Source organism: Aspergillus versicolor (genome assembly GCF_001890125.1).
Source record: "Aspergillus versicolor CBS 583.65 unplaced genomic scaffold ASPVEscaffold_3, whole genome shotgun sequence".
Lineage (NCBI taxonomy): Eukaryota > Fungi > Ascomycota > Eurotiomycetes > Eurotiales > Aspergillaceae > Aspergillus > Aspergillus versicolor.
Window position 1 is genome coordinate 27705 of NW_024467526.1, and position 25478 is coordinate 53182.

A 25478-nucleotide genomic window follows, 5' to 3' on the forward strand; every position below is an offset into this window, starting at 1 on the left:
GAGTTTGAGGTTATTAAGGGTGAACATACACCGTATGCTTTGGATTATCATTGTTCTTAACCCAGATCTGGCTAAGACGGAAAAACAGCTCTAATTCACCATCGTCTGGTCTGCGGTAGATATAGAGCTCGATGTCCTGTTACATATCAGCTAAACCAACAGCCTTAACTAGTGAGCAGGTTCGGGTAAAATACTTGGTAGCGTAGTCCGCGCTTGTCTGCTTTAGATATGTCCGGTATAAACGTGCCAATTCGAGCACCCGAGTAGCAATATATTATAATAGTAAATGCCATCTGCACTCTATACCTCAGATGAATGAAAACAGGGTCATCGTCATTCCACAGTGAGACAAGAATGTTCGTCAGGTCGCAGTGGGTGAACATATTTCATGGCCTCTTTACATCTTCGATCTGTTTTTCCTCTTTCACGAGTTTCTTTTTGATGAACTGTTTTCGTTCAGTGACCATGGACAGGTATTCAATAGATGGATTACGAACCGTATACACATCATCAGAATCCTTCTTATCAAAAGCTGACTTTGTAATGCGTGTATATCCGGCAAAGAAACGTTCCGCAAAGTTCAGCACGGAAGATTTTGTAGGACGCAGCGTGAGAATTCCGTCGGTAGAGGATACGTAAAAGCGCACAAAATCTTTGATCGTGGCGAGGTTGGGCACGGGGTATCCCTTCTGAAGGCCTTTCTCTCGGAGAGACTCATCTTCTTCGGACGCCCAGCTGGAAGGTAAGACGGATAAGAAATCAGCAAGATGATCACACGCCACAGGGCAAGGGGATATATTATATACTTACTTAATATAAACTGATATAACTCTATCCTGCATAGCAATAGAGTCGTCGGAATAGATGATCTCACAGCGCTCCTTATCTTGCTCGCGGTGCGCTCCACGATTGTAACCATTCGCTGCCGCACGGGCTTTTCTATCGATCCTTTGACGCCCTCTTCCCTTGGACATTGTTGCAGCAGAATTGAAATTAGGGCGCTTATCCTGAGGGCACTGTGAGATAGCGAAGTGGCAGAAAAAAAGGCGTGACTTGGCAGGGTAAAAGGGTAAAAAGGACGCAAGAGGTGCACTTTACACGGTGTTTGCGAGGTTCAGGAGGTGGGAGAGTAAGAGAGGAAGGGGATATCCTGGCACCCTCCTGCTGGAGCAGCAGTGGGCCGGCTTTGCTCAGCCAGGCCTGTTACCCTCTCTTGTCTCAGTATCTTGACTTCCTGGTGAAGCAGCTAAAGGAATGGTGTCGGCACGAAGAGAGGACGGCGTGAGTTGGGTGAGTATAGATCTCGAAGGGTGAGCGAATCACCTTAGATAGGCATCTTTGAGGGTGAGCGAATCACCTTCGCGGGTGAGCGGATCACCTGACTCACCCGGCTCACCCTCTTAAAGCAGCGACGTCTGGATCAGGCAGGAAGGGAGTGCTCGCAGTTTTTTGGACGGTATTACTGCCTACCTCGCTAGGTCTCGGTGCCAAGGCTCGGCGAGTCATGGCCAAGGATTTGCCAGCTTTGCTACTCCGTCCATCACCCAGCCATTGGAGAATGCATAAGTTTACATATGTCTACGTGTGCGTGTGTGTGTTCTACTAACATAACGCAAATCCTGGGCGAGTCAGGGCCGAAAACCCGCGTCGCCCACGTGTCCCATCTATTTTCAACCCAACACTCTGCCTCCAATCCGTGGCCGAGATAACCAAAAGACCCCTCTCAAGAGGTTCGCATCTTATGAGCTATCAATCACCACCATGATACCTCTAGTGATTCTATACGGCAACATCGCTGAGATTTACGATCTTCCGTGTTCTACACTATGCGCACGCATGACCAAGCAAACCCACCGCGCCGAGAGACGCGCAAATTGCACTCAATTAACTCAATTAGACGGAGATGTTAAGCAGGTGTAGTGTAAACGCCTTTTCGAGCTAGCGATAGCCTACCTTATCGATAGTCCAGCCGTGACTCCATAGGTACCTCAAATCGCTAATCAACTATAGGTCCGCCTATCCGCCCTAAGTATTTCAATCGTAAGGTAGGAGTAGCCTATTCACGATTGCACCGTTATCCAAGCTTAGCTCTACCCTACCCGCTGCTCCTAGTTGTAGCTAGGAGGTAGCTTAAGGTTGTTGAGACGTTGACCCGTTCCGGTGTTAACGATAGCAATAAGCTTGATTTTCTTCCTGGGTTACTAATAGCGCACTCTGTGGCTTATCAGCGTTCGGTTCATTCGGAACATATCCGCTAGCGCTGGCGCTGGCCTAGTTGCTTTGGATCCGATACGTGTACGTAATAGTCTCAATATCCCCCATCTGTACCTACTACGCTCTCCAACGCTAACACCCCTAGGAACTGCCGCTAGGACTACCAGGCAAATCCATAAACTCGCTCAAGCTAGCAACCGGCTAACAGTAACCTATTCACCAGATGAGCCACTAGGCAGAGTCATCAACTTTGAGGTAGGGTAGCAATGCATGAAGCGGCTTCCCCCAAAAAGCAACTGGCAGGGTCGCAGGCCCTCAACGAGAAGACACACCGGAAAGCTACGCATTCAGCACAGCGGATGTATGTGATAGGGGGCGCATCTATCGCAGGGAATAGGATATTCGATGGTCCTAGTCAATCATCCCGTAACATCCCAGGAGGCGTGGGCAACAAGAACAGCCTACCAACACGCCCGCAGGCCCGGTAGTCCTAGCAGCACAAGGAGGCCTTGCCCACATGCAGCCTTTGCTGGCAGGTGGCTAAATCTGGTAATTTTTGCAATTCTAGATAATCTTTTTAAAATATATCGCGTTTTTGATGGTAAATTCCTATTCAACTTTGAAAATATATTGAGAGGCGGTCGGTGGGCGACCCGCCCAGCGATATACGTTAGCATATTTCTGTATAAAAGGCATTTGAAGCTTTGAAGTTGATATGGAATAAATTCTATGTTATATAGAGTATACCATGATTTATATCAATAAATCTTGGGTTTGTCCTTTGTAGTTGACAGATGCTGAGCTGTTACATGTAATATATCATTTGAAACCAGCGGGTCGTACTCCTGGAGGGCATGAAGCTTCGGCACGAATCTTGAACGAATACACAATTTGGCACGTATCAAATGTCTGATACTGACTCGTTTAGAGCGGCCTATAAAGTCGACATGTCCGCTCGCTGACATGACAAGGGGTGTTTTTTCTCCAAACTCTTTGGTGTGATCGGGAAGTAAAATAACGTCCCACGCACTGTAACACATCTTGACATTGAATGTACCTGGTCTTTGCCAGAAAAAAACAGAAAGAAAATGTCTGGCAGAATATTATCTTTAGGAAAATGGTATTTAATTTGATTCCCTATGGTTGACCGGATTCTATAATGTACTGTCACTTGCCTGAAAATTCCGCGAGGTCAAATCTGTCATGATATACAATCCAGCACAAAGGGCAGCAATAAGATAACACCAAGACTCGTCGTCTATGTGATCAACCTCACTCAAGCAGTGAGGGCCTGGGTGGATTATGTAGCAATCCGGCTCGGCAATGATCCATATCCGAACGGATCCTCCTTGCTGCCCAGGAGGGTGATGGGATCCTTCCCATCTAGGTGGCCACAGTTCGGCTGGCTGATTGAGTACCCCAGTAGAGCCTGGACTTCAGGTTCATAAGTCTTGATAACGTCTAGATCAATGCCTAGGTATTGGTTCTCATCCGCGCGCATCGAACCACGAGTCATATGGCACGAATAGATGATCCGGCGCTCGGGTGGGTTCGTCTTGTTCTCACCGGCGCCATGCCAGATGCTGCCGATGATGAAGACCGCGTCACCCTTATTCATCTCGCAGGTTGAGCAGAGGGAGCGGTCGGCCGGTCCGCGAACGGCTGCCTCGGGCCACTTGTGGGAACCAACGATCACCTGTGTGGCACCATTCTCAAAGTTCGTGTCCTGAGATATAATCGCATTAGCACGCCCGTGGCCGATCATTCTTCCACCCGGTCTGCAACACTTACCACGCCTGCAACAAGCAAACCCAGCAGGGAGCTCTCTCCGCTACCCTCGAGATGATCAAAGTGTTGTGCCATGTCGTCGCGGTGGAGCTGCTGAGCGGTTGAGGGGGAACCGCGGTTGAATGCCTCGGACACGGCCAACACTGGATAGGAGACGGTGTTGTATCTCTTCCCATCGCGATACACGTTGCTACACCCCCACATTAATACATATTGTCCCTTAACTCATTTGCCATAGCTGGAGGACACTTACGATTCCTCCTTCAAGAGAGCCTTTGCGACCTCGCGATAGGTTGGGTGATTGATCGCCTTGTGGGCGAAGGTGGGCGATTTCCCCGCGAAACCACTATACAAATATGGTATGGTCAGTCATGAGGGTCAAAAGAACCGAACTCTCACCGAGTATATTCACCTGAGTGGAGGGTCTGCTGCATCGAACAGCTTCCCACAATATGTTCCAAGTTTACTCCAGTACGGCTGGGATTCCTCCTGAATCTTGTCGATCGTTTCAGGGCTCAAGAAGTTCTTGATGATAATACCGCCATCGCGATTGATGACATTCACGATCTCTTCAATAGGAGCAGAGGCATCCAACTCCACTACCTCGGGGTTATGCGCCTGGTGAGAAGGGTTCGGCATCTTGGTACTGTGTCTAGACTCCGAGAGTGCTGGAAATGGCCGTGAGAGAAGTAGAATATGAACCTTTGTCTGATTAAGTCAAAGAATCGTGGATGGAATTGGCAGCTGGCTATAAGGCAATAAGGCCCATGCAAATACCTAAGGGGTCTGGTTCGGATTAACCAGTTATCCATCCATCTATCGCTCAAAATGGATTACGTAGCCTCGCCTATCGCGCATGCTTATCGATACAGCTATGGCAGGAATTACGAATCGGGACTTTGTTGCGCGGGGATGGATTTGCTAACGATAAGGCGGCGCCTCGGTTATCGTGGCTGAAACGGGCAATCCATTCACCACGTGCATTGCTATTTAGAAGTGTAGGAGAATTACATGGCGGATTTCGCTCTAAGGACTAAGCATATTTAGAGACGTGACATCTCATCATGTGTTCTACCAGTGAATATTCCTCCAACCTTCTCGCTCCTTCGCAACCCCCCATCTTGAGTTCTACTTTACGTCTGTCGAACCTGGCCGCTAGAGTTACGACTGCCCACCATGCCTGCCACTGTTAAGCGCTTTCCCGCCGTCGCCGACCCCCATGTGGTTCATCAGTACCTCAAGGCCGACGGCGTAGTCGTCGTTGAGGGTGCTGCTACGCGCGAGAGCATCGAGGAGGTGCTCGAGGAGACTGGGACAGTGCCGGCGGGTCAGACCTTCGCCTTGGCCGCGAAGAGCTCAACATTTGCCACACAACTTCTGATGAATCCACTATTCATTGACCTGACCAAGCGCATCCTCACCGACACATGCATTATATTTTACGAGCAAGAGCGAACAGTATCCATTTCGGAACCTCAGGTCTCCCAGAGCTCTATTCTGTCCGCAGGGCCTGGTTCAGCCTCCTGGGGTTTGCGCCGCCAGGACGATTGTCATCATATCTCGCATCCAGCCAAGCGTGAAAGCGACTTCGGGATCATGTACGCGGCCAACGACGTTACGACGAAGAATGGTGCTGTCCGTGTGGTCATCGGTTCGAACAACTGGACCGATAAGCGCGACCCGACCGAGGAGGAGGAGTTCCTAGTCGAGCTCCGTAAGGGAGACGCTTTGCTTTGGTTAGTTCCTCTTGTGACCCTCTGCTTGTCTGTTTGGAAAGCCAAGGAACGATACTGATACGCCAGTTGTGACAGGCTTGGTTCCACTTACTATGGGCGCGCGTCTAATACTACCGATCAAGCAAGCGTGCTGTTGAGTGCCATTGCCACTCCCGGTTATCTCCGCCAGGAGGAAAATCAATATCTGGCCGTTCCATGGGAGGTGGCAGAAAAGTATCCCACGGCCGTGCAGCGTTTCCTCGGTTACTACGTGAGCCGGCCCTACGGCGGTGCAGTCGAACACATGGAGCCTTTGGACTTCTTGAAGGTGAAAGGCGACTGGTCCAAGTATGTTCCAGTCGATCTCATCTAATGATGACTCCCATGATGCGATCCACATATGCTGGCTTTTCAAATTTCAACTCTCCCCGAGTCCGGGAGTTGGGCCCAATCGTATGTGCCACCCCAATCAACGAAAGCCCTACGTTTCCTGTTTGGGTTGCGATAGCCGATCCGATTCGAGATAACCACCAAATACATCTCTGTGGCTGGTAAGAGTGGTCTGGCTTATTATAGATGTATATCTTTTTATAGTCACAAGGCTCTGCTTTTGATGTTGCTTTTCTTTTGCCTGGGTGTCGAATTTTTCGATAGTGGACTAGATAATGATAAAAAAGGCCTACACATCTTGTCCGGACGCCTCGTCTCATTCGGAGATTAACCCGAACACCACCAGTAGGGGGTAGCTCATGCCTTATAGATAGATCCTCACAGTAAAATGTTTAATTCCATGCCTAGTTCTCGGATAACCTCTCTCCATTTGACCTTGCCTGCTTCGGTGTTGTCCGACCGTTCCCATGCGTGCTTGAGGGTCGAAGCCACTGACAATGGACCCTGAAACCCTAACAAGACATGCATCTCTGTTAGCTTGGTCATAAAACTTGTGCGTGCTGCTTCTGTCTGGGCATGCACGGCAATCATGAACATAGGGAATAGGCACGCCTGCAGCCAGGACAGCTTCCGTAACGGCTCCAACGACTCCTCCACACACGTCTGCAAGTAGTAGTCACTGGGGCCCAGGCTGTAAATCTCGCTATAGATAAAGCACAGCATGCCCAGCCGCCAAATTTCGTTGAAATGCTGGACCGAATCTACGTATTTAGCCTGCACAGCTGAGACACAAGGCTGCCAGGCTTCGATTCTGTGAACAAGGTCGGCAACACGGGGCATCATTTGCAGTAGCTCCTCCACACCCCCGGGAAGCGCTTTTAGTCGGTCCACCGTAAGAGAGTATTCGGTCGCCTCGCGCAAGAATACATGCATCTGATAGTCCGGTAAGTTATCGAACCACTGTGATTGCTGTGTAGCCATCTCAGTGCCCTCAACTGCACCAGGGAAGGCCGACGCTGGATAGACAAAACACAAAGACAGACGTTAGCACATAAAGGTCCGTTTTAACAGCCTAGGTTCATATATGGGTGTTTCCCACCTTCATCGGTGCATTTGAGTTCATCAAATGTGGCGGGAGGCACTAAGCCCCTTAGTAGTGTTTTCCCCATAGTGACGGCCCAGTTGTATTGTAAGAGCACGCACTGAAGTCCAACATGTGTCCCGCTGCCTGGCATCCGGACAGCCATCTCCAGTAGTCGACGACAGCCGATGAGTCTCGAGCTCCACGTATCCATACCGGTCCCAATGATCTACTGAAATCAGGCGGTTATCCAAAGTACCAAGGAATCGAAAACGCGTACATCAAAGACGACGGAAAGAAGAACGGTAGCTCCCAAACTCCAGGCCTCTCCCCCCTTCTTGAGATTATCGCGAAATGACTCTTGCATTGCCGTGCGGTAGTGCTTGATGGCGAACTTGGGTAATTTTCCCAACTTCGAGAGATGCAAGGCAGAGGCGAGCATGATGGCCCTAAAAAGTGGTTCAGACTGGGTCGCTAAATTTCCATAGACGATCCGGTACGGGTTCTGGTCGCGTTTGACTGGGTAGAGCCTTAAAGAGAGGTTGTCCATATCTACGCAACGTCGTCGTTAGCTTCTCAACCTCCCGTCGGGTGGTGGGGGATATCCGGCCTGCGACCAGAAAACATACAATAACGAAATAGGTACTGATCAAAAGGGTCCCGTGGTGTGAGTTGCAGGGTCGGTTCAGGAATAGATGAGAAAGGCAAGAAATCGATGATGCCTTCATCTTCTATAGGCTGATCGCTGGCGGGAAGCCATTGCCCGGACATAGATACATCCGAGGGTGAGACTGAGTTTGTGCGGCTATCCAGGCAAAGGGTATCAAGAACTTCGGTAGCAACTGCCTCAGATGCCGGCAGGACAGCCAGATCTGTGGACGGGAAGGGCGACTCTGGCTGCTCACGATCAACCTCCGCCTGCGGCATTGACGCAGAAGTCGCGACGTTCGGGACATTCTCGTCATGGGAGCTGTCGCTATCAGGGTCGTCTCTCATCATCTTTGACACCATCTGGCCCTTCACACCGCTGTAGGCCGTGAAATTGGTCAGCGTGATGCCATACCCTCCGCATTTAATCCCGCGCAAGTGACAGTTCCAGCACGTGGGTTTTCTCTCGTCACATTTCTGGTGGCGCTTGCGGCAGGTACGGCACCCTGGAAGAATAGTCAAATTCTGTTTGTCTGGAGAATGGGGTCATGGGGAGAGAGCCAAAGCAAAGATAAGGATACGGGGCTAGAGATAGGCAAGACAAACCGCTTCGGGACCTCTTCTTGAACGCATCATTTCCAGGCATAGCAACGTTACTCTGCGGTAATGACATACGACTTGGAGCTTTTATTTGATGTTATTGGAACCGCAGCTGGGGGGAAGTGCTTTTGATCGAGGAGAATCGGCAGCGCGTTCCTCTTATCATGGGCCCTGGTAGGACAGATAAGCCGTAACTTCATGACACAACTCGATAAGCTAACTAACTGTACGGGCTGAGTTTCGAAACTCCCTTGCCAGGCCATGAGTAATGTGGTAATACCCAGAACAAAATTCTATCTTTCAACACGCCGCGTTCGCCACGAACGAACGGGGTGGAAGGGTTTACTAACCCAAGCTGCCCAACGCCGACGTTGACGCTGCGACCCAACTCTCGCACCAAATCTCCCTCTCACGCCCTAAAACGAGGAGCGAAGTGGAGGGGTTTACAGTAAAACCTTAATAGATGCAACTATTTTAGAATTCCTTCACATTTGCATTTATTTAGTGGAGTATTGCATTCATCAAATTTGACTAGAACCCCATATCAAAATATATATAATTAATATTATGCTTAGTGAATTTGTGCAAAAAAGAACCAAAAGGACAGATTATATATAATTTGTCTCACTCTCAGCTTCATCGCCATTTTGACGTTGTTCTGATTTCGAAATCTTAGCCAAGTGACCTTTGAGCGTTCGCCGATTTCTTGGGCGTCAACGGTGGCTGCACCACAGGCTCGTCCGGCACTGCCAGCCGTTGCCGGCAACTACTACTAGACCAACTATACTGACCTACTGCTGATCCCCGAACACCTCCAGCTACTACTACCAAGAGGTTAATATATCACAATCCTGTAGAAGCAGCTGTGGCCTCGTGTATTCCTATTTAGGAAAGAATTAGGCAAAGGAGCTGCATGACAGCCTGACCAGGAGGGGTCGGCTGAGGCAGGCCTCAGGACTACCACTGATCTGCTGCTGAGAACCACCCTAGGGAAGGATCTATATAACACCTCTAGACGCTCTAGTTCCTATAGATCCTTAAGTAATTCATTATGTCTTGAACAGAGCATTCTAATTGGTTGAACTAGTATTCCTTTACTACATTGACATCGCTCGATAGTTGCTAGATCCTTGGCATTATTTAGTGCCTTACACTACTATATAGTTTATAGATAGAGAAAAATATATTTCAGGTTCCTGGGCCTTACTGCTACTAGTAAAGATTACTTAGACCTTACCAGCCTGTCGCCGGTCCACCCTCCCGCACCATGTATCCGCTGTCACGGCCCAGGCTGGACCAGGTCACGGGACTAGTCCTAGCCCTGGCCATGTGCCATGCTAGTACTTACTAGCAATGACAGCATCCCGCCGAGGACTTACTTCGCTGCGCCTACGCCATTTCCGAGCTGCGCTGATTGCCCAATCCCCATGACATGAGGTGAGGAGAGCGCACGGCCTGGCCGGATCAGGCATGATCCAGGCACATTGCATCCTGATACTTGGCAGGAAGAATATGTCGAGCAAAAGTTCTCATTAAACCCCCCTGCCCTACGCGCGGCGAACTTTGTGGTAAAAAAAAATGGATAGATAGAATAATATAGGACTACTTCACAGCATGTTTAAACGGCAAATCATGGAATCAACAAAAGGAGGCACAACAAAACATAAGAGAGTAGTATATAAAGGATGCAAAGAGATGGAATAGAAAGAAAGACAGAAAGACAGAAAGATAGGAGAGAAATCAAGACGAAAAAAAGAAAAACACAAAAAACACAAAAAACACAGGGCCTGCCTACCCCTCACCGCAACCGCATAAGCCCATAAACCGCTGTCAACGAATTTGTCAACGCCCGAATCCCCGCTGAGGTAGTATCATCCGCTGACGGCCGGAACTTCCCCCGGAGAACCCTCGTCTCACTCCTCGCATCACTCCCCGCACCAGCAGCCCGCGTGGTTCCGTACGGATGTACGATCGTCCGCTTGTCCCGGGAGTCAGCCATGGACTGGCGCACAGAAGGCATCGGGTACCGCACGAGCGAACTGCGTCTTGGGTGGTGCTGCGCCTTGTAGGCTAGTAGCAGAGCTTGATCGCGCATCGTCGGGTTTTGGATTATTTCTTCGACTTGGATGTCGAGTGCCTGGGGGCTGCCTGTGCTGTAGAGGGCGCAGAGCTGCACGGCGAAGATGAGGTCGCCCCATATGTCGAAGAAGGGGGTGTCCGCGGTGTAGGTGTCTGGTGCGATGTTGGTGAGGGCCTGGCGCCAGGCGTTCTCGACTTGGGACCAGGAGGCAAGAGAGGAGAGGGGGGATTCAAAGTGCTCGTCTCTGTGCGCTTGGTAGGTGCGGGTGCGGGCGATGGGTGGGCGGTTTAGGGGGAATGGAGTGTGGCAGGGGCTGGAGAGGAGGTATGTGGAGAGAGGAGCTTCGACGTTGGATGAAAGCGTTTGGATCGAGTCTGCCAGCATGTCCGCGAGCTGATCAGCCAGCGCGGGCGGGAATGTGCGGTCCGAGTAGGTAAAGTCAAAGGTGTACTGGCCCTCGTCGGCAGCAGGAGCCGACCAGATCCATACGTCGGCGCAGTCTGTGGGTGGGGAGAAGGCTGCAAGCTGGACGGAAGTAATGGTTGCTGCAGATGTTTCTCCGACCCCATGGCCCAGATTTGTATGCTGTAGGATGGAGCTGAAGCGCGTCCAGCGCGGCCAGTTGGTGCAGTTCTCGATGATGTCCTGGAAGCCCAGTGTCTCGTGCGGGATCGTCGAGCGATGCTGGTCTTGCACCGCGTGGAGGAGGTCTCCCACGGTCCAGCCGGTGGCCATGCGCACCCGCACGGGAATCATGTTGACACAGGGGCCGGAAATCTCCTCGATGCGGTCGTGACGAGAGTTGCGCCCGGTGGTCACCTGCCCGAAGACCACGTCGGTGGTGGAGAGCAGCTGCCCAAGGACGAGCGACCAGGCAGCCTTGATCAGAGTTGCAACGGTGATGCCCTGAGTGCTGAGCGAGTGAGGCTCGACGGTGCGGATGATGGAGCGGTTGACCGGGTTCTGGAAGGCGGGTCGGTCGTGGACGACGAGCTGCGTGCTGGGCGCATTCTCCAGCAACTGCCGCCAGAATGCGCGTTCCTGGGTCAGATTGGCCTGCTGCTGGTAGTGGATGAACAGAGAGAAGTCGGGGGCTGGGGCCAGCGGCGTGCCCGCGTAGGCGAGCTTGATGTCGTTGAGGATAGTCGGGACCGAGACCCCGTCATACTGGGCGTGCTGGATGCGGACGATGAGAGTGTGCTGGTGGCGCGCCTGCTTGGTCAGGATGAATCGGATGCTGCCGGCCCCCAGGCGCACGGGGCGGAGCATGTCCTCTTGGATAGCCGAGGCGATGAGTTCTTGCCTGGGGCAGTCGTCGCTGTCGTAGTGGAGGAACTCGGGGTTGTAGGCGCGCAGCACGAGCTGGTATAGCTGGCCCTGGCGGGCAACAAAGATGGTGCGGAGGATGGCGTGATGCTGCACCACCTGCGCACAGCTCTTGTTCAGGCGAGACGCATCGAGAGGTCCAGTAAAGGGGATGGCAAAGTAGCAGTTGTAGCCGCGTGTGCGTAGGTGGCCCCGGGCCAGGTTCCACGACTGGTGGTCGGTGGCCGGGAGGACGTCCTCGACCTGGGCTTCGGCGCGCGCATGCTGCGGCGGGGTGCACGTCTCGAGGAATTCGCCCAGGCTGACCGTGCCCAGCATCGAAAGCGGCTGGTACTCGTCCACCACGGGTGTGGGCTCGCCCTGAAAGGCAGCCAGGGCCATTTCGCTGAGGCGAGGGTACCGAAAGATGGTCGCGACGTCGAGCTTAATATCTGCGGCCCTCGCTGCCGCCGTCAGCCGCATCGCTGCGATGGAATCGCCTCCGATGCGGAAGAAGTCGAAGTCGGCGCCGATCGTGGTCGGGGACACGCGGAGAGCGCGAGCCCACAGGCTGCGCAGGCGGAGCTCCATCTCGGTCGTGGGTTCGCGCCTCAGCGAGGCTGCGCTGCTGACGTCCAGGGCGCGGTTGTACGCAGCCTCGTCCAGTGCATCGACCCATGCGGAGATTTGTGGGCGGTCGAGCTTGCCCGAGAGGTTGAGGGGGAGCTCCTCGACTGCGAGCCACACCGTGGGGACCATGAAGCTCGGGAGCCGGTCCGCAAGCACGCCGCGAAGGCGGGAAACGTTGAGGACGATACCCTCGTGGTGCTGGACGTCGACGAGGTGGATGGTAGATGTCTTGGTCTTCCCCTTCTGTTTCTTCTTTGGGGCGAACTGCTTGAGAGCCAGCAGGGCGACGAGGCGCTTGGCACACCGGCCTGCGCGTGGCATGGTGACCATGGCATGCTGGACCTGGGCATCACGGAATAGCTGATGTTCGACCTCGCCCAGCTCCAGGCGCTGTCCGTTGAGCTTCACCTGCATGTCTTTTCTTCCAACGATACTCAATGTTCCATCGGTGTTGTACCGAACCAGATCTCCGGTCTTGTACATGCGGCGGGGGGGTGAGGCCCGGCCCTGAGCCTTCCCCTTGCGTGCCCATTCGGGGTCTGTAATGAACGCCGCTGCTGTCTTGCTGGGCTCCTTGAGGTAGCCACGCGCGAGCCCTGGACCTTCAACTAGCAGCTCGCCAACGAATCCCACAGGGACAAGCTGGTGGTGGTCATCACGATCCACCACCCAGAGCCTGGCTCCAATGTGCTTCCCGATATTGGCCGGACTGGACTGCGCTGTAATTCCAAAGGCGCAGTTAGTCCAGACTGCGCACTCTGCAGGTCCGTAGCTATTAATGAGGCACAGCCTGTTTCCCCACCGGTCGAGGTTCTCCGTGGTGGCGTGCTCGCCGCCCAGGACGAGGTAGCGCAGCGAAGGCACTTGATCGGGCTGCAGGAGACTGGCAACGGTCGGGGTGAGGAAGAGCCAGGTTGCCTGCGTGCGGGTGATGGCGGCGGCCAGGTTACTCATGCGTTCGTCCTCCGTCGGCACGCACACGCAGCCGCCGTGCATTAGTGTCGTAAAGATCTCGCCCATGCTGACGTCGTACGTGTAGGCTGCGAACTGCATCACCCGTGCCTCGCGGTTGATGCGTAGCGCTGCGGCGTGTTGGCGGGCGCCGGAGCAGAAGGCACCATGCTCCATGACGATCCCCTTTGGGGTTCCTGTGCTCCCCGAGGTGAAGACGACAAAGGCTACATTGGACGAGGTGACGTTTGCGTGGGTAAAGCGGTCGTGCATGGCGAGGGACGCGATGAGACCTTCGTCAACCACGACTGCATGCTCTACCAACGACGCAAGCCTCTCCTGGTGCGCAGCACTCGTAAGAGCGACCCGCGCCGAGGCCGTTTCAATCAGGAGCTTCTTGCGGGCAGCCGGATACGCGGGGTCCAGGGCGAGATACCCACCGCCGGCCTTGAGGATCGCAATCATGGCCACGACCGCCCAGGCGGACTTGTGGAAACAGATGGGGACTAGAGATTCAGGTCCGACGCCAAGTGTAGTCAGGTAGGCGCCCAATCGGGAGGTGAGCACGTTGAGCTCGGCATACGTGAGCTGCTTGTCGGCGGCACTCACCGCGGGGTGCGACGGATACTGTGCCGCTACTTGCATGATATTCTCGTGGATACACTGCTCGAGGCGTTGGGGCGCCTCGCCATTCCAGGCGAGCATGTCAGTCAGGTCCTGGTGACCAACGAGACTGACCTGGCGCAACGGCACGTCGGGGCTGCGCGTGAGCTGATCCAGGGCGGTTTCGAAATGCTGCAGCATCCGGTCCATCTGGCCCTCAGAGACCAGCCGGCGATCGACCTTGGCTGTAAGGTCCAGCTGCTGCGGTCCCAGGCGGCATTCAAGCACGATCGGGTACGTGAGGAACTCCTCCAGGCCAGCTGAAGCTACATCCTCCAGCTCCCAGAGCCCCTTGCCTTCGCCATTACTGCCACTGCCGACCTTTTGCGCAGGCTGGATGACGAGCAGGTTCTGGAAATTGGTCATGTCTTCGTGCTGCGGACTCAGCGTCTTGATCCGCTGGAGGCCGGCGTGTTCGTAGGGGATCATCTTGGTACTGTGGTTCTGAACGTAGCGCAGGAACTCCATGACGGTTTGGTCCATCTTGACGCCCAGACGCACCGGGACAGTGGTAATGGTCGGGCCCGTGAGCTCGGCGATGCGCTCGATGGGAGCATTGCGGCCAGAGAGCAGGGCACCGAAGACAATGTCGTCCGACCCCGAGTAGTGAGAGAGAACCAGAGCCCACGCCGCGCGGATCAGGGTCCCGGACATGATGCCCTGTCCGATCAACGAGCCAATGCGGACCGTTCTTGTCACGCTGGTATCCGCCCAGGGCATGAAGCGCTCCGACTGCGGGGCGGGGAACGACTTCGGGATCCCCGTGGCGAATTGGTCGCGCCAGTATGCATCCAGCTCGGCCCAGTCAATGCCCTGCACGTACTCGATGAAACGGCTGAACGGCGGCGGTGCGGGCCCGGGAGGGCCGTCGGCGATGTATGCGCGCTCAACCTCGAACAGGATCAACGGCAGCGACCAGCCGTCGTACAGCGAGTGATGCGCGGTCCAGACGAAGCGTCTATCTGCGTGGTTTGGCCGGACGATTGCATAGCGCGCAAGGGCAACTCCAAGCGCCATCTCCTGCTTGCGGTCCTGCGTGATGTACTCGCTGACCGCCGTGTCGACAGAAACCCAAGGCATGGTCTGCTTCATGACGACCTGGAGCGAGCCAGAGGACTCGGTGTGTATGATGCGGGTCCTCAAGATGGCGTTGCGCTGGGCCGTCAGATCCCACGCGCGCTTGAACCTATTGAGCTCGATGTCCTGCGGCAGTTTGAAGACGCTTTGGAACATGTACGAACCCGGCTGTCGGATCGAGAGGAACATGAGGCCTTCCTGCAGCGAGGAGCACGGCATAATCTCCTCCACATCTTCTCTGTGGATGCCGTGCTGCGTTTCAATGCGCTGTAATATCTCCTCGACTGGCTCCGTCGACTGGAGTAGCTCGTATTGTCGATCAGACGCCTTGGTTACATTCCCGTTCGTCTGTACTTCGAGCGAAGCAGCCAGCTCCCTCAGCTGAGGATATTGGAAGACCTGCACCACGCTCAAGGATAGTCCACGCTCGCGCGCAGCAGCCGCCAGGTTGATGGCGGCCAGGGAGTCGCCGCCGAGCTGGATGAACGTGTCGTCCACTCCAATCGAGGCCTGATCCAGATGCAGCGCGTCGGCCCACAGGGTTTGGATGGTCTGTTCCATCTCCGTGACTGGGGCCTCTTTCTTCTCGGCTGCCAGAGAGCTCTGCCGGATGTCGTCGGCCGATAGGCGAGATACAATATCCGCCAGCTTTCTCCGATCGGCCTTACCTGAGGGCAGTTGTGGGAGAGCCACCATGGGCAGGTAGATTGACGGGACTGCATATGACGGCAGATGAGAGGTCAGCGAGGCCTGTAGCCCTCGGAGCATCTGGCGGAGCGCGTCGGTCATGCTTCCCTGTGAGGGGGAGAGTTGCAGACACGCGACGAGCGCCTGACGCTGGCTCTGCGCCTCGAGAGGCACGAAGCAGACGACGACATCAGTCAGGCTAGGTAGTTCACGTCGGATGTGGTCTTCCACGTCGAGGAGATTGACCTGCTGCCCGTGCACCTTGACCTGTGCATCCCGCCGCCCGACAAAGGTGATGGATCCGTCGAGGTTGTATTTGACTACATCGCCGGTCTTGTACATGCGTCGTGGGGCGCCACCGGGCGTGACGGCCCATTTGGGATCCACGATGAAGCTGGCGCTTGTCCGGACGGGGTCGAGCAGGTAGCCTCTGGCAAGCGTCGGTCCCTCGATGAGCAGCTCACCGACACAGCCGACTGCGGCCAGCCGGTCGTGGTTTGCCACATCAACAATCCAGCAGGACGAACCGACGGGGGTGCCAATGTCCAGTGGGTGGGTACTGAAATCCACCGCCCGGTTGATGATGGAAAAGACACAGGTCTCTGACGGTCCATAGCCGTTGATCAGGTGTACCTTGTCTACCCAGGTTTCAATGTTGTCGCGGCCAAGAGCTTCGCCTCCAAGCACCAGCGTCTTCAGACTGGGCACCTGGCTCGGTGAGATCGTTCGCACCAGCGAGGGAGTCAAAAACACCCACGTCGCTTGGAACTCATCGAGTGCTTGTGGCAGGTGGTTCAGGCGCTGCTCTTCCGAGACAATACACACACAGGCACCATTGACCAGCGCAACAATTGTTTCGAGGATACTCGCCTCGAAAGCGTACGAGGCAAAGTGGAGCATGCGCGAGCTGCGGTCGAGGTTCATCATCTCGCCGTGGACCAGAGCCGCGGTGACAAAGGATCCGTGCTCCATCACCACTCCCTTGGGTTTTCCGGTGCTGCCAGAGGTGAAGATCACGTACGCGGAGTGGTCAGGGCTAGCGTTAGGGGAGACGTAGTAACTGTCTGATGTTTTCGCGGGGAGGGACTCGACCAACTCGTCGTCGACGACGAGAACGTTGTGTACAAACGACTCGCACATGCCGCGATGCCGCGCGCAGCAGAGCATGAGCTGGGCTTTGGCCGCTGTCACGATTCCCTGAAGTCTCTCGCGTGGATGCGCGGGATCTACGAAGACGAATGCACCGCCTGCTTTCAGCACGGCTAGCTGTGCAACAACTACCCAGAGAGACTTGTCAAAGCAAAGGGGCACAAACACGTCGGGGCCAACTCCCATCTGAACTAGAGCGGTGGCAACGAGGGATGAGAGCTTGTCCAGTTCGCGGTATGTCAGAGATCCATCCCATGCATCGATCGCCGGAGAATCTGGATATTCAGTGGCGTAAGTTGAGATTTGCTCGTGGATACAGATGCTTCGACGCGGCGGAGGAGTACCGCTCCAGAGCTCGATGTCCATGGTGTCCTCTTCACTGACAAGCTCGAGCGATCCAATGGTCCTGCGCGAATCCTTGGACAAGCTGATCAGCTGGAGGAGGATGCTCTCAAACTGATACAGGATGCGCTGCATCTGGGCCTCCGATAGGGCCGTCGAGGCATAGCGGGCGAGGACGTGGAGATCGCCTTCGGCGTCCGACTGCTCTAATTCGAGAAGCAGGCCGTACGAGTTGGGGTTCACTCGGAAGCGCTCATGTTCGCGGCGGTTCCAGAAGGCCTCGTCGAGGGGTGGGCGATAGGAGGCAAGGTCCATCTGCAGCACCGTGTCGAAGTGGCAGGCGGCGTCTGCCTCCTCGCTCAGGCGCGCAATGTTATGCAGGCCCATGTGCTGGAACTCGGCGACTTGCCTTCGCTGATCGTCGATGGCAGTGAGGAACTGGGGCACCGTCTGGTCTGCGGTGACTACCATTCGCACTGGCACCAGCGATGTAGTGAACCCGATCATGCGCTGGATCCCTGACAGCTGCATGTCGCGCCCGGGCAGCACCTCGCCGAAGACGACGTCGGGTGAATCTGCCCAGCGGCTCATGACGATCGCCCATGCGCCCTGCGCCGCAGTCGGGAGGAAGTGGTGGTTGTGCTGACTGGGGAGGGTAATGAGGTGGCCGAGCTCCGACTCAGCCGGGTCTCGTTGCGTGCCAACGAGCCCCGAGGGGAAATGTGTTGTCTGGAGGTTGGCCATCTGCGACTTCCAAAACGAAGCTGCGCGATCATCGCTGTTGAGATCCTGTACTCGGTGCGCCAAAGCCGCAAAGGGGAGTGTGGAAGGCAGAGATAGACCCTGGTACGCTCTTTGGACGAGCTGCAGAACCAGCGATATGGAGGTCGAGTCACAGATCGCCTGGTGTACGGTCCAGACCAGGGAGGAAGGCTCCGAAAAGGCAAGGCGCATTAGAGGCTGGCCGTATGTAAAGGGGGTGGCCATGTCCTTCTCCAGATACCCATCCAGCTCGACAAACGTGGCGAGCGTTATTTCCTCCTTCATCACCGCCTGGAATGCCTTTTCATGTCGTGACAGGTGGAAGATGCGAGTGCGCAGGATGGAATGTTTGCTGACAACAGTCATCCAGGCGGTTTGCAGCCGCTTCCGGTCGATGTGTCCAGGCAGGTTGAACACGTTCTGTAGCACGTACGCTGAAGGGTCTCGCGCAGTGGCGAGCATCACCGCCTCCTGCGATGGGGAGCAAGGGTGAGCCTCTTCGATCCCCCCTGACGGAAGCTGGTAGTTGTTCCGGATCTCCTCTATCAGCGCCGCCGACTCTGAGTCCTGGGTCTGCTCGTCTTCAGCATTGCGGGCCTGGTCGACCAACAACGCCATATCGCGCAGCTTGGGCTTCTGGAAGACCATCTCGACGGCCAGAGGGAGGTCCTGCCCTCGCGCAAGACTCGCCAGCCACACAGCGTTGACCGAATCGCCGCCCAGGCGCAGGAAGCTGTCGTCAACGCCGATGGACTCCGCGGGGATATTCAGAGCCTGTGCCCACAGAGCCTGCAGGGCCTTCTCCGTGCTGGTCGTCGGCTGCTGCCTCGTCCCGTCGGCCAGGCCGTAGTGCGCTACCTGCTCGGCGCCAAAGGCCGCTGCAAGCTCGCGCAGAGTCTTGCGGCTGGTTTTGCCGGAGACGGTCCGGGGCATGCTCGCGGTGGGGATGAACAGCGAGGGCACCATGTAGGACGGAAGATGTTCGGACAGCGCGTCAATTGTCTTGAGGAACGTCTCGCGTAGCCCATCCGACACTTGTAGCAGATGCTCGACGCCCGGTACATGCTCGAGTTCCTGCTGGCCTTCCAGACACATAAAGGCTGCGAGCATCCCCTGCCCATCGCGGCTAGAGGGCTTAACCAGCTCGACTGCAAGGTCGTCGACAGCGGGGAGGGCGCGGCGCAACTGGTATTCCACCTCGCCAAGATCCACTCGCTGGCCTCTGATCTTAGCCTGTGAGCCCTGCCGGCCCATGTACGTGATCGTGCCGTCGGCGTTGTACTGCGCAAGATCGCCAGAATGATAGCGGCGAGTAGGCTCCTCGTCGACGCCCGGCAGGGCAGACAGCCTGAAAACAGAGGCGGTTTTCACTTCGTCATTCAAGTAGCCAGTAGCCAGCGTCGACCCTTCGATGGTCAGCTCGCCGACGGCGCCCACGGCCGCCAGGTGGCTGGGATGGGCCGGGTCCACGATCCAGACGCGGCCCACGTAGGGGCGCCCAATATTTCTGGGATCGACCGAGTCGCCGCCCGCAATCTCCGCTGTGGTACACCATATGGTCGTCTCGGTTACACCGTAGATGTTGACTAGCCGAACCTGGTCTTCCCACATGGCCACGTCGGTTCGGGCGAGCTCTTCGCCGCCGAGGGCGAGTGTCCGCAGGGAAGGGATATCAGCTGGGCGAAGGGTACGGGCTACTGTGGGAGTAAGACACGCATGGTCTGCCTGCATGGCTTGGATGGCGCTGCTCAAGTCGCCTACGCGATCCGATTCGGATATCACGCAGACACAGCCGCCCTGTGAGAATGCACCTAGGATATCGCCAATGCTGACATCGAACGTATACGCGGCGAACTGCAGCACTCTCGAAGTTGAAGTATAGCCCAATGCGGATGCCTGCGCTGTCACGCTCGTGCAGACCCCTCCATGCGTTTGGATGACGCCCTTGGGATTGCCCGTGCTGCCGGATGTATAGATGACGAACGCAGGGTCGTCCGGATGGATTGGTGGCGTCTCCAGCGCTGCGGACGCGCCGTCGAGTATCAGTTCAGACAATTCAACAACGTGCTCAACCTCGAGGTCCTGTACGTGCTGGGCGCTTGCTGCGGAAGTGACCACGACAGAGGCACTGACCTCTCTGGTGATGAGAGCATTGCGCGCAAAGGGGTAGGCTGGGCTGAGGGGTACACATGTGCCGCCAGCTTTTAGAATCGCAAGCATAGCGATGATTGCCCAGGTCGACTTTTCAAAGCAGGTGGGGACAAAGACGCCCCGTCCGACTCCGAGGCGCGCGAGGTGCGCAGCAAAGATGTCGCTCAACTGGTCGAGTTCTCGGTAGCTCAGACTGCGATCCCAGCCCGCGACTGCAGCGGCATCCGGGCGGGCCTGGACTTGGTGCTGGAACATTTGAGGAACTGAGATTTCCTGTCTTCCGCCACGGACGGGGTTCCAGTCGAGGATCTGCTGGAAGTCCCGCTCGCTGAGCATCGATAGTTCCGACAAGCGGGCATCGGGGGCTGCGAGGAGGGTGTGGAGGATGGTGGTGAAGGTGGCGGCGATGTTCTCGACGTGCCAGGCGGAGAGGCTTGATCGCCAGTAGTTGAGCGAGACATGGACACTTACTGGCGAAGCAACAACGGTGACGGTCATGTCAAACTAGAAATTAAGCAAGGTCAGCTTGTGCTTCTGCTTGGGGAGGGAATGGGGATGCGCGGCTTACCTCTGTAGGATCATGCGAGGCAACCGGCGCAAAGCGCAGACTCTCCGGGGATGACGAAGCAGCGGAGGTAGAGGGGGACCAATGAATAGACATGATGGTGTTGAACAGCGCCTGCTCTGCGGTCCCGAGTGCATGCTGGACGCTGGCCAGAGAGACGTGCTGGTGCGACAGACCTTCCGCGTAGCGCGCCTGCACCTGGGAAACGAGATCCACCGGCCGGGCTTCTGGGTCGATCGAGATCTGTGATATCAGGATATTGATCAGGGGGCCAACAATCTCGTCAATCCCCGCGACATCGGCATCGCGGCCGGAGGTGATGTTGCCGAAGCAGACCTGGGCCATGCCTGTATACCGCTGCAGCAGCAGACCCCACACGGATTGGAAGACGCTGCCGGCCGTGACGCCTTGGGCACGGCAGAAAGTCGAGAGCGAAGGCGCGGCCCAGTCGAGGTCCATGTTCAACGCTGCGTACTCGCGGGGCGTGTCGGGAAGTGCCTCTGGGAGGGGGAGGTGGCAGGGGGTCACTTCACCCAGGGACTGTTTCCAGAACTCGATCGAGTCTTCTACGGGTTTGGACGCGAGGTACTCGACATAGTTGCGGTATGATGGTGCAGGGCCTGCAGGCAGGTCGTCTGTGTAGCCTCGCGTAAGATCGTGCAGCAGATTCGTCATGGAGCTGGCATCGAGGATCGCATGGCTGGCCTCCAGCTGGAGAAGAACCCGGCCACTCTCCGTCTGGACCACTGTCACGCGATGTCGAGGTCGGCGCTCCTCGTGGCTGAGGGGCTTCTGTGCGGCAAGCATAGCTGCGACGGCGTCATCAGCGCAGGTCAGCAAGACAGTGTTGGCCTCGCTTTCCCTGAGGACCAGCTGGTCGTAGAGGGTCCGCGCGTCGGCACTTTCGACAAAGACTGTCCGCAGCATTGCGTGACGGTCAATGAGCTTCTGCCACACGGCCAGTAGCCGCGAGGGATCTGGGTTCCCAGGGCCGGGCAGGGTAACCTCGTAGGTAAACTTGTTTTCATAGGCGCCCGTCGAGCGGCGATGACTGAGGAGGAGGCCCAACTGCATGGGAGAACAAGGGTACATGTCTTCAACATCCTCGAAGCTCCACACGTTCCACTGCGGCAGCACCTCGTCCTGCAGCCGATCCAGATCCTCGTATGACAGAGCCAGCAGGGGGTAGTCGCTGAGCGTGGGCCGGGGGGGCATCACTGCCAGCTGAGCTGCAGCGGCGCGCAGAGTCTGCTCGTACACGCGCACCCACTTGCGCATGTAGGGCAGCTTCCGCATCCGCTTGCTAAGCACGAAGTTGACCTGCAGCAGGCCGTCGCTGACCACCGCCGATATCTCGATCAATGCCAGCCGGGGGGTATTGTCTGCAACGTCCGACACTGCTACCGTTCGCTCCATCTGCAGCAGGCTGTCGGTCCTCTCGAGCTGCTGGAATTGGCCCAGGTAGTTGAAGAGGATCTCGACTGGTTCATGGTGTGTAAAGGCCTCTTTACCCTCCTCGCTCAGGTAGCGGGATGTGAAATAGTCGAATCCGCGGTGGGGGACCTGGCGACGCCGATCCTTGGTCTGCCGGATGATCTCGCTGAGCTCGGTGATTGTATCGTCGACGGCCAGAGGCAGCATCGTCGTAAACCAGCCGACTGTTGTCGACAGATCCATGTCAGGCGACCACGGCTCGCGTCCGTGGCCTTCAGTGACCACGGAAGGCATACGGCGGTCGGAAAAGACCTGCTTGAAGGAGGCAAAGAGGGCTCCGATCAGAACATCCATGGGTTCCGTGCGGAGGGAGACGTGGCAGTCGTGAAGCAGCGTGCTGGTCGTCCTGGCATCGAGGACAAAGCGCTCCGACAGGACCTGCCCATAGAGATTTGACGCATCGGCCATGCCCCAGTACGCAAGGCCAGCTGGCGGCACCTCGAACGGCAGAACCACCGTTGGGGCCGGGAGAGTCAGGGCGTACTCGCGCTGGGCACGGAGCCATTGCTGGAACGAGTACGAGTGCGGCTCACGGTGGGCAAGCTGCCCGTCCTGGATGTGGTTGGAAAGGTCTTCCATAATGATACGCCACGAAACCACGTCGATAACCAGGTGGTGCGCAACGAGGTACAGGAGCTGTCCGTCGTTGCTGATCTCGATCAGGTCGGCTGAGAAGGCCTGTCCGCTCGTGGGGTCGATCGCCTGCTGAGCATGCTGAAGCAGACTGGCCAGATCTTGCCCTTTGCTGCCTGTGATGCTGTGGGACCTCATCGTGTAGCATCCAGTCGCCTCTCGCGGGATCGACTGACTCCAGCGGCCGTCGCGTGTCTTGCTGAACTGCGCCCGCAGCACCGCATGCTTTAGCACCACTGCATGGACGGCAGCCTCAACCTCTTGGACAGATACTGGCCGGTTGAATCGCAACAGCATGCTTTGGTTGAAGCGGTTGATCTCATTCCTGGCCCCGTCGATGTAGAGCTGCTGCACGGGCGAGAGGCCGAAGGGGGTGTCATACTCGTCCTCTCTACTGGCAGCCTGGTCGACTTGCTGCGATCGTGCAGGCCGAACTGACTCAATCACCTCGCGGAACGTTTTGCTGCGCAGGATGTCGCGCACATGGACAACCAAGCCCTGGGCACGGGCGCGAGAGGACACCTGCATCGCACTGATCGAGTCCCCGCCGAGGCCCACGAAGGATCGCGAGGAGATCAGGCGAGAGCGGTCGACGTTGAGCACGTAGGCAACGATCTCCCGGAATGAGGACTCGATGGTGCCCTCCTTCTCCTGGCGCGTCTCGAGCTCGTCCTCAGACACCGTCTCCATCTCCCCGAGCACGCCTGGATCGTCCAGCTCTTCCACCCAGCGCGCCACCTTGACACGATCAACCTTGCCGGACAAATTGAGGGGAATCGATCGGACCACGATGTACACGGACGGAACCATATACGCTGGGAGCTCGCTGGTCAGATTTCGTTGGATGGCACTGCCGCGAGGATGCTGATCTGGGTGGATTTCCAGCTCGCCCGCAGTCTCCGGTGCTCCGGCAAGCGCAAGCACAGCGACCAGGCGAGACTTGCAAACACCCGCTGCAGGGATCCCCACGACGGCTTGGGTGACCTCGCGATGCTTCAGGAGATGGTGCTCGATTTCGGCCAGCTCCATGCGCTGTCCGTGCAGTTTAACCTGCGAATCCTTGCGGCCGAGGTAATCCAGGCTGCCGTCTGGCGTGTATCGAACTAGGTCGCCGGTTTTGTATAGCCGTTCTTCGCTGCTCAGGCCGAGTCGGGAGGCCCAGCCTGGACGGCGGATAAAGGCGCCCTGGGTCTTTGCCTCGTCGTTGCGGTATCCTCGCGACAGCAGTGGGCCCGAGATTAACAGCTCTCCCACGCAGCCCAGGGGAAGGAGGCGATTGTGATCTTGCGGATCAACAACCCACACTCGGCCCAGCAGGGGCTGGCCAATGTTGGCGGCGTGGTGCGACGCAGACGCAGTCAGATCTCTGCACGTGCTGTAGATCGTACACTCGGCAGGACCGTAGCAATTGAAGAAGCGATCGAGTGGAGAGGCGTCGCCGGTCCAGGTGTCAATGACTTGCTGATTGACAGCTTCACCAGCCAGCACAAGTGTCTTCAGGCCCGAGAGTGCAGAGGGGTCAAGCAGGCTCGCCACAGTCGGTGTCAGGCACGCCCAGTTGGCGGCGAGGCTGGTGATGGCGCCGCTCACACTGTCCAGTCGCTGCTGCTCAGACGGAATGCAAACACAGCCTCCATTGGTAAGTGAGGTAAAGATATCTCCAATGCTAATATCAAAGACGTAGGAGGCAAACTGGAAGACCCGGGCTCCAGGGCCAATCTTGAGGCTCCTGGTATGGGCTGCCATACTGCTGCAGACCGCGGAATGAGGTAACACGACGCCTTTGGGTGTTCCAGTACTGCCCGATGTGTAAATAACAAACGCGGCGCTGCTGGGGACAACGGACTGCAGTGGAGACGTCGGCTGACGGGGTGTGCGGAGGACCGTTGAGTCGTCGATCGTTAGTACTGGGATAGAAGGGGCAGCAGATTTTATCTTTGCCTCATGCAGTGTCGACGCCAGGACGAAAGATGGATTGCAGTCTGCCAAAATGGCCTGGTGACGACTGGCAGGGTGGGCAGGGTCGAGCGAGACGCATGCTGCACCTGCCTTCAGAACTGCCAGCATAGAAACGACCGCCCACTTGGACTTTTCAAAACACAGTGCGACGAATGGTTCAGCCTTTTCTGCGGGGACAAGTGTTCGGAAGTGCTCGGCCAGCTCTGTCGATTTCGCGTCGAGCTGTTCATACGTGAGGTCGCCGTCCCAGGACGAGACAGCGGGCGCCGAGGGAGTCAGCGCAGCCTGCATCGACACGCGCTCGTGGACGAGATCCTCGATCAATTCTCCTTGTGCAGCAGCATGCCACTTCTGGATCTGCTGCTCGTCGCGCAGGCTGAGGATGTCGACCGCGGCGGCTGGGCGGTTGGGGTGGCGGATCATCTGCCACAGGGTCTCTTCAAAGGCGTGCGTCACATTGGCAGCCTGCCAGTCCGTTACCTGCGGAGGATAGTAGCTGATGGAAACGGTGTTTCCAGTGTCCGACGTGTTGATCTGCACTGTCAGATCGTACTGTGGAATGTTAGCCTTGGAACATATATATATTGTCGAGTA

The 25478-nt window shown here is 56.4% G+C and overlaps 5 protein-coding genes across 5 annotated transcripts in view; 2 read left to right on the forward strand and 3 right to left on the reverse strand.

The window, feature by feature from the left end:
• Nucleotides 1-1545: 1545 nt before the first annotated feature.
• On the forward strand, nucleotides 1546-2234 carry ASPVEDRAFT_38990 (uncharacterized protein). Its single transcript, XM_040811811.1, has one exon. It carries the CDS (start codon nucleotides 1762-1764, stop codon nucleotides 1918-1920), a length of 159 nt encoding a protein of 52 aa, XP_040665340.1. The 5' UTR covers nucleotides 1546-1761; the 3' UTR covers nucleotides 1921-2234.
• A 1280-nt stretch (nucleotides 2235-3514) lies between these two features.
• On the reverse strand, nucleotides 3515-4641 carry ASPVEDRAFT_81185 (phytanoyl-CoA dioxygenase family protein; the record flags this gene model as incomplete). The annotated part of the gene is made up of 4 exons (XM_040816993.1): nucleotides 3515-3940; nucleotides 4006-4192; nucleotides 4256-4348; nucleotides 4415-4641. 4 exons carry the CDS (start codon nucleotides 4639-4641, stop codon nucleotides 3515-3517), a joined length of 933 nt encoding a protein of 310 aa, XP_040665341.1.
• Nucleotides 4642-5178: 537 nt separating this feature from the next.
• ASPVEDRAFT_81186 (uncharacterized protein) lies at nucleotides 5179-6090 on the forward strand (the record flags this gene model as incomplete). The annotated part of the gene is made up of 2 exons (XM_040816994.1): nucleotides 5179-5738; nucleotides 5814-6090. 2 exons carry the CDS (start codon nucleotides 5179-5181, stop codon nucleotides 6088-6090), a joined length of 837 nt encoding a protein of 278 aa, XP_040665342.1.
• Nucleotides 6091-6485: 395 nt separating this feature from the next.
• Nucleotides 6486-8482, reverse strand: ASPVEDRAFT_26379 (Zn(II)2Cys6 transcription factor; the record flags this gene model as incomplete). The annotated part of the gene is made up of 5 exons (XM_040809899.1): nucleotides 6486-7123; nucleotides 7207-7417; nucleotides 7469-7740; nucleotides 7818-8342; nucleotides 8443-8482. 5 exons carry the CDS (start codon nucleotides 8480-8482, stop codon nucleotides 6486-6488), a joined length of 1686 nt encoding a protein of 561 aa, XP_040665343.1.
• A 1598-nt stretch (nucleotides 8483-10080) lies between these two features.
• Nucleotides 10081-25478, reverse strand: part of ASPVEDRAFT_520563 (uncharacterized protein) — a 28044-nt gene continuing 12646 nt past the window's right edge. The window contains exons 2-3 of the mRNA XM_040814568.1: nucleotides 20802-25436; nucleotides 10081-20737 (exon numbers count right to left, since the gene is read on the reverse strand). Of these exons, the coding sequence (XP_040665344.1) occupies nucleotides 10235-20737; nucleotides 20802-25436 (15138 nt within the window). The 3' untranslated portion in view covers nucleotides 10081-10234. The remainder of the gene's footprint in view (nucleotides 20738-20801; nucleotides 25437-25478) is intronic.

Excerpts from the sequence above, each read along its gene's own strand:
- ASPVEDRAFT_38990 (XM_040811811.1), top strand. The coding sequence starts at position 1,762 with ATGATACCTCTAGTGATTCTATACGGCAACATCGCTGAGATTTACGAT.